At 34.5% G+C, this 12,010-nt stretch overlaps 1 protein-coding gene across 1 annotated transcript in view; it reads right to left on the bottom strand.

Annotated features, from left to right (window-relative positions):
• Positions 1-3,005: 3,005 nt before the first annotated feature.
• LOC136027871 (troponin C-like) overlaps positions 3,006-12,010 on the bottom strand; it is a 10,001-nt gene continuing 996 nt past the window's right edge. The window contains exons 2-3 of the mRNA XM_065705284.1: positions 8,575-8,706; positions 3,006-3,138 (exon numbers count right to left, since the gene is read on the bottom strand). Coding sequence (XP_065561356.1) covers positions 3,110-3,138; positions 8,575-8,706 — 161 coding nt within the window. The 3' untranslated portion in view covers positions 3,006-3,109. The remainder of the gene's footprint in view (positions 3,139-8,574; positions 8,707-12,010) is intronic.

Here is a 12,010-nt window from a genome sequence, read left to right as displayed (position 1 = left end):
ATTGTCCCTTTTGGCCAACCGTCTGGTGCTACACGGAAAGCAGGTCGCCCTTGTCTGGGTTGGGAAGATGTCATAAATAAAGATTTAAAGGAAATGGGAACTTCCTGAGAGGGTGTAAAGAGGGAGGCTTTAAATAGATTAGGTTGAAGGAGGTACGTAGCTGTGTTGGCCTGAGGCGGCTTGGTGCTGCAGTGAGTTATTATTAGTAGTAGTAGTAGTAGTAGTAGTAGTTTTCTAAGATAAAAATTTTTGTTTTCACTTATAAGTTAGGAAACTGTACCCTGACTATAAATTGGAAAATAGAAGGCAAGTAAACGAGTAGTAAAAACATAACATGCCTGGTATTTTTCGAATTGACAACTTGGGGTTTTGCTAGTACGCTATCTTGCTATTTTAGTCCAGGTGGCATTGGTTTGAACGGTTCTGACGGGGTTAATTTGGGTTAACTCAATCTCAATCAACCCTTCATTGTTTTTAAATACTTTTGACTACTTGAGTTGAGTTGATGGAGTTGAATCAGAAATCCAAAAGTTTCCAAAGTAACTTGTTTTGTCTCTATGAATGATTGTACTGCCAGCCAGAATGGCGGGTTTTAAGAAATCCAAATTGTGTTGTTTCCTGGAAATCCTGTTTCTAAGGGGTGTTGTACCTTGTAAAAGAGGCCATCTTATCCTTTTGTAGTTGTTCAGGTTTAATCTGTATAGCAGAAGTCTTCAAAGCAACTTGTTTTGTCTCTTTGAGGGATTTTAGTGCCAGCCAGAATGGTATATTTAAAAAATCAAAATTGTGGTATTGCCTGAAATTCTTGTTTTTATGTTCTTTCCGGCCTTGAAAATGAGGCTGCCTTATTCTTCTCTAACTGCTCAGGTTAAATCGTAAATTCAAAAGTTGTATGATTTTAATATACGATTTCAGTACCAAAATGGCACTTTGTAACAAAACAACTAATTACATATACATTGTTTTTCCCTTAATTTTTCTCATTTTCTTCCTTGCTGAAATTGAACACCATCTATATAATATTTTTCAGCTGTGTACCTAGAACTTCATATCCTAATGGTTTTAGCAAAGAAAAAGCACGCCATGCGATAAATATTATGACCTTGAGTCCATCTTCAAGCCTGATTGTAAAGGTGTTTTGAAATAAGAAAAACAGTATTTTAGTCGACTTTTTTTTCGTCAAAGTTTCACATTGCTACAAAAGAAAAAAGAATGATGCATAACCATATATGTAAATAATGGACTTACATGCTTGAGAATGAATCATGGAATTAAAAGAACAAAAGCAAGAACTTTGAATATTCTATCACAGTATCTAATCGAATCAAAATACTAAAAAACTGGGAGGCAAACAAGCAAGCATCCGTTAAACGGATGACTACATTTTTTTAAAGGCACAAGGAAGCTTAACTCCCTGAGGCCCATTTGTCAGGCAAGGGCAAGCGGTGGTAGCTAAAACTTTCCGTGCTAACCTCTTTTAGAGCTCTAGGAAGCTTCAATCAATTCCCTGAGGCTTGTTAGGCGAAGGCAAGTGGTGGTAGTTAAAGCTTTCTGTGCTTACCTCCTTAAGGAATGTAGGAAGATTCAATCCATTCCCCCAGGCACACGTCAGGCAAGGACAAGCGGTCTCAAGGGCAAGCTGTGGTAGTTAAAACTTTCTGTACTAACCTCCTTGAGAGGTGTAGGAAACTTCAATCCATTCTCTGAGGCCACATGTCAGGCAATTTTGAGGGATCTTGCCTGAGAGCTGTATCATACCCGGATCAAAGCTTTTGCCTGTACAATTTTATAATAATATTTTGTTTCACTTTAAAAGGCCATTGCAACTTTAAATTTCACTTTGAATTAGCCCATTCTAGATGCACTAGGGCCAATGACTTGAAACCCTCACTCCTGGGGAAAAAACACCCACAAAAATGAAATAAACACTCATCCATCTTTTTTCTAGAAAAAAATTTAAAAATTTACATTTTCTTCGGATAGAATTTTGAAACCTTACAGTAAGGTCCTCTGATATATTGAATCTGATGATGTCACTATGATTCCTTGACTTTTTGAGGATGTGCCCTCCCTTTTTTGATAATCACACATATTCTCTTAGACTCGTAGTTTTTGTTAGGTAAAACTAAACTCAATGAATTTTAAATTTTTGGAATCAGCATAATCTAATTCTTCTATTGTGTCTATTGCTATAAAAATTCTATTTTTTATAGTTTCGGTTACAATTTGGCTGAGTTCCTTACAGTTACCAAGAACCTTGTGATTTGCTTTAATTTTTCACTTTGCTTTTGTAACAAAGTAACAAAGCCGTGCCCTTTTTTAGTACACATCTTTACCATTTGTGACAAAGTACTTTTGAATACTAACCAGGCTAAGTTCCTGTTTAATTGCAGTTTTTTCTTTTTTTTTTAATATTTGATCACAACCTCTCTTGGTATGTTATTTTTATTAGTATACTGTTAAAACTGTTTACTGTTGAAACTATCTACTTTTAATGTCAATTAATTCAAGCGGAAATCTTTGCCTTTTATTAGCTTAAAGATTGGTATATTCGTTTTTATAGACCACCTACTGAAACTAACTTGAAAACATTTATTAGTTTCCGAAACAAAATTGATTGTGATAAATTGGAGTAGGATGTAATAGATTGATGGAAATGTCTTTATCGGAGAACTAGAAGAAATCTAAAAAGCCAAATTTTTCGTTTCAAAATTCTCTTTGACGAAAATTTAAAATAATTAAACTTATATTTAACATTTTCATAGAAATTGAAATACAATTTCCATGAAAAGCCTTAATTTGAAAATCCCAGTAAAAAAAAAGAGAAAAAACAAGCACAGCGTATTGTGCCCGATCAGGGCAATAAATATAAACCTAAATTAATGCCCTAATACTTTTTTGTCGTTACACAAACTAAAATATTTAACTTGAAAGAGATCGCTGGGTATCGTTCCCCTTAAAGGTAGCAAAATACTGCTCTATATTTTAATGCTCAAAACAATGTCTTATTTGCAATTTCAAAAAGTTTATTAGTGTGAAAACAGTATTAAGAAAAAGAGATAGATAAAGATTAGAATTTAAATTATTCTTTTTCTTCTCCAAATTATCTTTATTCTCCAGTCATCATTTCCATGAATTCTGAAAAAAAAGTACTAGGATTAAAATCTTGACTTGGTGCTACCACGAAAGACAACTTCTTTTCCTTTTCGCTATAAACAAACCAACATTAAACCAACTTGGAAATATATAAGATAAAAAAAGATATTGAAACTATTAACTGAAATCGGGAACTATAAAATAGCTATCTAAGAAATATAGATAAATTCTTTTCACCAAATTTCATGAAAAATTGGTGTAAAATGAAGTCTTGTAACAAAATTTATATTAGTTATTATTTTGTGTTTATAGTCGGATTTGCAGTGCCAACCTTACAATTTCGATGAAATACTACTCTTTTTAGTCACTACAGTCAGCTCAAAGACATGAAAAAGCTCCAAAGTTGCATCAATGCTTCGCAAATTAAGAAGTGTCAATGACCTTATTTTTGTCTTGAACAAGCTCTTCAGCGAACCTGTCCTGTAAGAATTAAATAATAAAAAAACTAGTTTTTTAAACTGAAAGTAAGGAGCGACATTAAAACTTAAAACGAACAGAAATTACCCCGTATATGAAATGGGTTGTCCCCTCCACAATCCCTCGCTCTTTACGCCAAAGTTTTTAATTGTTTTATAGAGTAGAATTGTGGCAAAGAGTCAAACTTTAGCGTAAAGAGCAAGGGATTGTGGAGGGGTCAACCCATTTCATATATGGAGTAATTTCTGTTCGTTTTAAGTTTTAATGTCGCTCCTTACTTTCAGCTAAAAAATTAGTTTTTTTATTTAATTTCTAAACGTTTTTGAATTAATGCATTTTTGATTTTGGCTCTCCGCACATAAAATTATTAAAATGAAATTTGCATATTAATTCTTTTTTTGGCTAAACGGCTTTCTCTCAATTTTGATCTGACGATTTTGAGAAATAAGGAGTGGGGAAGGAGGCCTTGTTGTCCTCCAATTTTTCGGTTACTTAAAAAGGCAACTAGAACTTTTAATTTTTAAAGAATGTTTTTATTAGTGAAAAATATACGTAGCTTAAGAATTAACTTGTGTAACAAACTTCTATATTCTTATATTTTTGATTACGTATATGAAGGGGTTCATCTCCTCGTTAATACCTCGCTCTTTACACTAAATCTTAAGTTTTCCCCGATTCTTTAAGAATGACCCCTGAATCAGAAAGGCCTTAGAATAAATAGTTGAAATTACTAAAAATACTTTAGCAGAAATAGAAAGGTATTTATCTCCTTCTAAATACCTTGCTCTTTATGCTAAAGTATTTTTTGAACCCGTCGTATGCGTAATAATCTCTGTTCGTTTTAAGTTTTAATGCTACTCCTTATTTTCAGTTCATAAAACTTTTTCATGTTTATTTTTCATTGTTTTTTCATAGGAATGCTAGGAAATCCCGTGCCCTTTTCGTTGAATTTCTCTTCCCCCATGACATATTCTTCCAAGGGAAGATCTTCCCACATAGCACCCTCCCCTCAGCCCCACCCCCAAACCAAAAGAATCTCCCTGAAAACGTCTGTACACTTCCCAATAACCATTACTGTATGTAAACACTGGACAAAGTTTATAACTTGCAGCCCCTCCCCCAGGGACTGTGGGGGAGTGAGCCATTCTAAAGACATAGTTATTATGGTTTTCGACTATGTGGAACAAAATGGTTTTGATCCGTTGACTTTGGGAAAAAATGAGCGTGGGAGGGGGACTAGGTGCCCTCCAATTTTTTTGGTCACTTAAAAATGGCACTAGAAATTTTCTTTTCCGTTAGAATAAGCCCTCTTGCGAGATTCTAGGACCACTTGGTCGATACGATGACCTCTGAGAAAAAAAATAATAAACACGCACCCGTGATCTGTCTTCTGGCAAAAAATACAAAATTCCACATTTTTGTAGATAGGAGCTTGAAATTTGTGCTAAATTGTTCTCTGATATGCTGAATGCGATGGTGTGACTTTCGATTCCTTGACTTTTGGGGGGTGTTTCCCCCTATTTTCCAAAATAAGCCAAATTTTTTCAGGCTCGTAACTTTTGATGACAAAGATTAAATTTGATGAAATTTATATATTTAGAATCGGCATAAAAATTTGATTCTTTTGCTGTATCTTTTAGCATCAAAATTCCGTTTTTTGGAGTTTTGTTCACTATTGAGCCGGGTCGCTCCTTACTACAATTCGTTACCACGAACTGTTTGACAACAAGATTAAGAATGGAATGTCAGTACAGTAAGAGTGCATTTTATTATTGCAATTCAAGAATACGTTTATATTTAGGCTACTAAGCCCTTGGAGGTCTTTCTAAAGAATTAAGGTTAATAAAGCAAGTATATATGGTTTACAGCTCTCACATAGTTGCACTTGTCACTTTTCTGCAGAGTTCGGTGTCTCAATTAAAAAGCAGAAAAACTTTAAAGGAATTTTTTTAGTCTAGATTATCAAATCCAATTTTGGTTCACTTTGAGAAATTACTGGAAAGACCTTTTAATCAGAGTTTTACACACAGCGTGTCAGTGAATCACTCAATCCGAGACACCATTTTCTTATGCTCTGCTAATACAACTGCAGTTTAGCAACTTCCTTCCTTAGTCACAGTAAAAGCAATATATAGTAGCCAAAAGTCCTATATTCTCCATTGAACATTTTTGACACAGATATAAAACCACAAAAGTTTCATGACCCCGCGTTTGCGCACGCTTTAGCACCCTATTGCTCTGACGGTCTATCAACTTTCCTAATAATGTTTGGGAAACATTTTACAACTATATATCACCTTTTTATGCTGCTTAATTTACCTTCTCTTTTATTCCTAAAACCACAAACGAAAAGTAGTTTTTGGTTTTAACTGTAGTGCACAGGGCTTTATTATGATGAAACCAATTGAATACTTCATATAATTAAATAAAAAAAACAAGTTTTTTTTTCACTGAAAGTAAGGAGCGACATTAAAACTTAAAACGCACAGAAATTACTTCGTATATGAAAGAGGCTGCTTCCTCATCAACGCCCCGCTCTTTACGCTAAAGTTTGACTCTTTCTCTCAATTCTTCTTTGTAAAACAGTAAAAAACTTTAGCGTAAAGAGCGGGGCGTTGATGAGGAAGCAGCCTCTTCCATATACAAAGTAATTTCTGTGCGTTTTAAGTTTTAATGTTGCTCCTTACTTTCAGTTAAAAAAACTTGTTTTTTTTATTTAATTTCTGAACGTTTTTGAATCAAATCATGTTTTGATTTTGGCTCTCTGCAGAGGAATAATCAAAACGAAATTTGCATATTTTTTTTTTGGCTCAATGGATTTCTCATAATTTTGATCGAATGATTTTGAGAAAAAAAGAGCGGGGGACGAAGCCTAGTTGCCCCCCGATTTTTTGGTTAATTAAAAAGGCAACTAGAACTTTTAATTTTTTACGAATCTTTTTATTGGTAAAAGATTTACGCAACTTATAAATTAGCTTACGTAAAAAACTTTTGTATTCTCATGTTTTTATTACATATATGAGGGGATTCGCCCCATCGTCAGTACCTCGCTCTTTACACTAAAGCTTAAATTTTATCCCAATTCATTAAGAATGACCCCCTGAATCACAAAAGCCGTAGAATAAGTAGTTGAAATTAATGAAAATACTTTAGCGTAAAGAGCGAGGTATTAGAAGGAAGTGAGCCCCTCATATGGGTAATAATTTCTGTTTGTTTTAAGTTTTATTGCTGTTCCTCACTTCCAGCTGAAAACGCTTTTTCACTTTTATTTTTTAATTGTTTTTTTTTTAAATAATGCTAGTAAATCCTGCTCTCCCTTCATGGAAATTTTCTTCTCCCATTACAAATTCTCGAAGGAAAGTTCCCCCAGCATATCCCCCTCTTCTCAACCCCTCCCCGAAACCAAAAAAATCCTCCTGAAAACGCCTGTATACTTCCCAATAACCATTACTATATGTAAGCACAGGTCAAAGTTTGTAACTTGTTGCCCCTCCCACGGGGACTGTGGGGGAGTAAGTCGTCCCCAAAGACATTGTTATAAGGTTTTTCGACTACGTTGAATAAAATGGCTATCTCAGAATTTTGATCCGTTGACTTCGGGAAAATAATTAGCGTGGGAGGGGGCCTATGTGCCCTCCAATTTTTTTGGTCACTTAAAAAGGGCACTAGAACTTTTCATTTCGGTTAGAATGAGCCCTCTTGCAACATTCTAGGACAACTGGGTCGATACGATCACCCCTGGGAAAAAGAAAAAAAAAACAAATAAACACGCATCCGTGATCTGCCTTCTGGCAAAAAATGCAAAATTCCCCATTTTTGTAGATAGGAGCTCGAAACTTCTACAGTAGGGTTCTCCGATACGCTGAGTCTGATGGTGTGATTTTCGTTAAGATTCTATGCAAATAATGCAAATTTTCTCAGGCTCGTAACTTTTGATGGGTAAGACTAAACTTGATGAAATTTATATATTTAAAACCAGCATTAAAATACGATTCTTTTGATGTAGCTATTGGTATCAAAATTCCATTTTTTAGAGTTTTGGTTACTATTGAGCCGGGTCGCTCCTTACTACAGTTCGTTACCACGAACTGTTTGACAAACCTATAAAATGCATTAGGTGAAGAAACTTAGTAAAATGCATTACTGTACGTGCACTAAATATATGAAATAAGTTTTGCTGCCTACATAAGTGTCTGATAGTAAACCATAGTTATGAGAATAAAAAATTAAATGAACAAAGACTGTACCAAATATCAATTTGATAATAACCAGGCAGTCAAACCTTCAGGAATTTTTTTTTCTCATAAGGATTTATCTGATGAATATATCGATAGAAATGTCTCGTCATGAAAAATATAGGGAAAGGATATACAATTCCATATTTGAATCTTGGTCCTTGGCAACAATTCTATAGGATATTCTTGACGTCAAAATTCATCAAAAGAAAACTGTCAAAAGAAAAAAAATTGGCTCATCAGTTAAATATACATCAGAAAAACATGTAGCCAAAAAAAGTATGAATTTAAAATATGTTTTTTGGTGGAAAGGGGGGATGGTTATGACGAAAAAACTGTCTAGTTCTAATTTTATAGCAAAACTTGAACATTACAAAAATACAAAGTTTTAAATATTTGGTCAGTTAATTTTTAACATTTTCAGCGTCTACATGGCAATAGGCTTTTGAAAGAACAAAACAATATAATTTTCTTTTGGAAGGAGATTAAGAGCTGTTCAGTTTTTGAAACCCTCTCTGTGTGTGCTCTGGTTACATATTTTATTTTACTCTCTGATACAAATTTATAACAATCCTATTTTTTTCCACTGATAATCAATCCCAATTTATCAAATAAGAGCTGATCAAAGCTATGATCTTCAAAAGAACAAGCGTGACTGATAGACTTTCTGGTTCAAAAACTAGTCTTTTTTTGAAAGTGGGCCAGGCTTCTGCTTCCAGACAGATTCTCAAAACCCCACTCGGACCCCATCTCCCACAAGACTTACCATCAAAATCAACTGTTCCAGAACCATCCGTGTCTATTTCATCAATCATCATGTCAAGTTCTTCCTCGGTTAGCTGATCATCGAGCTCACGCAAAATTTCCTTCAAACTGCTGGTTGGAATGTACCCATTTCCTAAAAATAATATGGCGTGATATATGTAAAAGGTCCGAGAGAGCCAACAGTATTACTGAAGCTTAAACTCCACTTCTATTGAGAAATAACCAATATTGATTATGACTTGCATATTTCTTTATAACCTGAAGAAAACCGTCCCAGAGAAACCTTGCACTAAGAATTTCCCTGAGGTGGTATTACTAAATTGCAAGCTCAGTCTGCCATACTCGGAGCTGGGCTGGAAGATACATACCGTTAGAGTTAAACAGACAATTTTTATCCATACTCAAAAAGTGGCATAGCCGTACATTGGAATATTTTCATAGGCAGCGCAATAGCTCTGCCTAAGTTAGAAATGGTGTGGTCGCAATATATTTTTCATGTTTTTCACAAAAGCACTTCGTATAGGATTAACTATCGTAGAAACTTCGGAAGGAGCTTTTTTGATTGGAAATTAAAAGTTATCGTGCCCTTTCCAAGAGTCAAAAGAGATTGGATGTTAGTCAGTGCACCTCCCGCGCAAATCAATTCCTCAAACTTAACCAATCAAACTTTGAAATTATCATTCTGTTCAACATAGTTGAAAGGTCAAGTAACTCTGAATATACCAACCCCCCTCCTCACCCATCTCTATGTGGAAAATCTATAAACTGTACAATTTACCCCGTTTACATATAGTATTTTCTATTGAGAAAGGTGGACATGTTCGACCTTTAGTGTTCAAAAAGATGAAGAGCATCCAGGTAAACTTTTCAGGGGATATTGAGAGGAGTATTGAGCAAATTGAAACAACTTTGTGCATATGAGCTGTCGAAAAGGTGTAACTCAGGAATGATTTTGTTAATTTGGAACGTTCAGGTAATGGTAAGGGAGATAATCAATGGAACAAAACGGAAATTTTTGCACGTTACTACTACTACTACTACTAATGCTAATACTACTACTGGTAATACTACCACTACCATTACTTTTAATATTATCATTTTTATCATTATAGCTACTACTTTTGTAGCGAGTACTACCGAGGCCGAGAGCACTGAATTAAGAATTTGGGGGAACGTTGAGGGGAAAGTTGAACCAAATCAAAGTATTCTATATGCATATAGATTGTCAAAAAGGTGTATCAGTAATACTTTTGGAAAGGCTTACAGTATCAAGCTGAAACTTATATGGTAAGTTCAGGGTGGGGGGGGGATGTACAGCTGGCCGAATGGCAAGTTGTGCGTACTACTTCTACTATTACTACTACTGTTGCAACTATTGCTACTATTACTAATACAACCCCTACAGATTGTCAAAAGGGTGTATCTCAGGAATGGAGTAGTGAATTAAGTTGAAACTTTCACAGAATGCTTTAAATGGCCATTCATCGACCAAAAGGCAATGCATGCATGCTACTACTAATACTATCACTAGTACGGATACTATTACTACAACTACTACTTTTATGCAAGTTGTCATGCAGGTAATCAAAAGCAGGGTTTATCATCAGCAATATCTTCGGAACGACCTGGTGTGTGACATTGAAACTTGCAGGGCTTGTTGTGGGGGATTTTGAATTGACCAAAAGGCAATTTTTGCATCAAATTACTACTACTATTACTACCACCACTGCTACTACTACAACTGCTACAAATATTACTACTTCTAGTGCTACTTAAGCTAAGGCTACTACCAGTTCCACTACTACTACTTCTCTTACTATTAATAATACCGGTACTACTACTGCTAATACTAAAGCTAAAAATATTAAGGTGAAATTTCAAAATATATTGGAACAATATTGAACTAAATCAAAACACAGTATGCGTTACTGGTTGTCAAGAGAACACGTGCAAAAACAGAATACAACGTGAAAATACTGTGTATTTTCCGAAGTTGTATTTGTTTGGAAAAATGAAAAAAAATTTCTATTTTTGATTTTTCAATGACCATGTTAGAAAAAAGGTATTTTCTAAATCTATGGTTGGCAACACACATAGAGGGTAAAGTTATAACTCTCCTGGGTCATCAATGGCAAGTACGAGAGTGAGGTGTACTTGCCCCTAGATCCTTTTGTCTCCCCCTCCACCCTAAATTTGAAAAATAAATTATTTTAGTATTTTTTGATTGACCTTTTCATCTGCCCTCTGTTTCTGTTTTCATTGAAAGAACTGAAAGGAAAAAATTTCCATGCTTATGATCTGAGATATACATTTTACCTGCCCCAAGCTTTCTGTAATTAATTCCACTACCGCTCCCTTCTTTATGTTTTCACCGTTGTTGTGTATTTATGTCTCTTCCACTAAAGAAAATTCAATGTACTTGGATCTGTATTTTCTTCTAATTTTAAAAACCTTGAAGTAACCAAAATATACCCAAATATAGTCAATCGTATTTTTTCTGCAATGAAGCAATTATGTTAGAGAATTTAAACCGAGTTTGCCACCATTCGGATTTCTACAGCTCCTGTGTTAAGTAGGATCATCCCAAGCAAATAATCGATTTGTCTAGCCAATTCATATGTTTATACGCTGAAAGATTTCCCTATCTTAAGCACTTAGTTTTAAATTTATCATTTGGCTTGATTTGATCTTGTCAAATTAATGAGTAGACAAAAGAAAGCTCCATAGCACACTTCATCAATTTGAATTTTTAGTTTATTTTTGTCTGACAGATGCCGAAACAGACAGTGAGATGTTTTCTTTTTAGCAATGATTTTAAATGTTTACTCCTAGAAATTAGTAGGTCTAGAATTAGGTAGACTAAATTTAGAAATCCTTTCCAGATGCTGTGTTTTGTTTATTCAAGTTGGATTTCATAGATATAGAATTGGAAACAGTTCCTTTTTTTCTTGTTTTCTTTTATTTTCGTTTCTAAGGGTCGTTCTCCTTTTCGGTGAAAATATTATTTTTTTTACATTCAACTCGCTAAACCTCTTACAAGCACCGACTTCACTAAAGAATGAGAAAGGGTCCCATTCTTTATTTCTAAATTGGTAAAGATTTGTCCATTTCTTGCGGAACGTTTTTGAAATTTTGAGAAAGCGAGACAGCAATTTTATCTTTTTTGACAACAGCGGCTTGGAATGAGCACTTTTTCCTGTTTTTCTGTTTCATTTTGTTTCTAAGGGCCCAAATATTTTTAATTTCGGGTATTTCAGAGCATATTCAAAAACATATTTTTCCTTTAGAGTAAAAGTTTACAGTATCTTGCTAAACCTGTTACTATCTCCAACGTTTTTATGGGACGGGCCAGGGGCTCATTCCTCGCCCCTAAATAAAAATCTCATGGAACATAAACTAAAAAGTGAATAATCTGGAAAACCAAGGAAAAACTGATT

This window comes from Artemia franciscana, chromosome 6 (assembly GCF_032884065.1).
Source record: "Artemia franciscana chromosome 6, ASM3288406v1, whole genome shotgun sequence".
In the NCBI taxonomy this organism is placed as follows: Eukaryota; Metazoa; Arthropoda; class Branchiopoda; order Anostraca; family Artemiidae; genus Artemia; species Artemia franciscana.
Note: the sequence above shows the minus strand (reverse complement) of the source record. Positions and strands in the feature narration are given on the sequence as shown.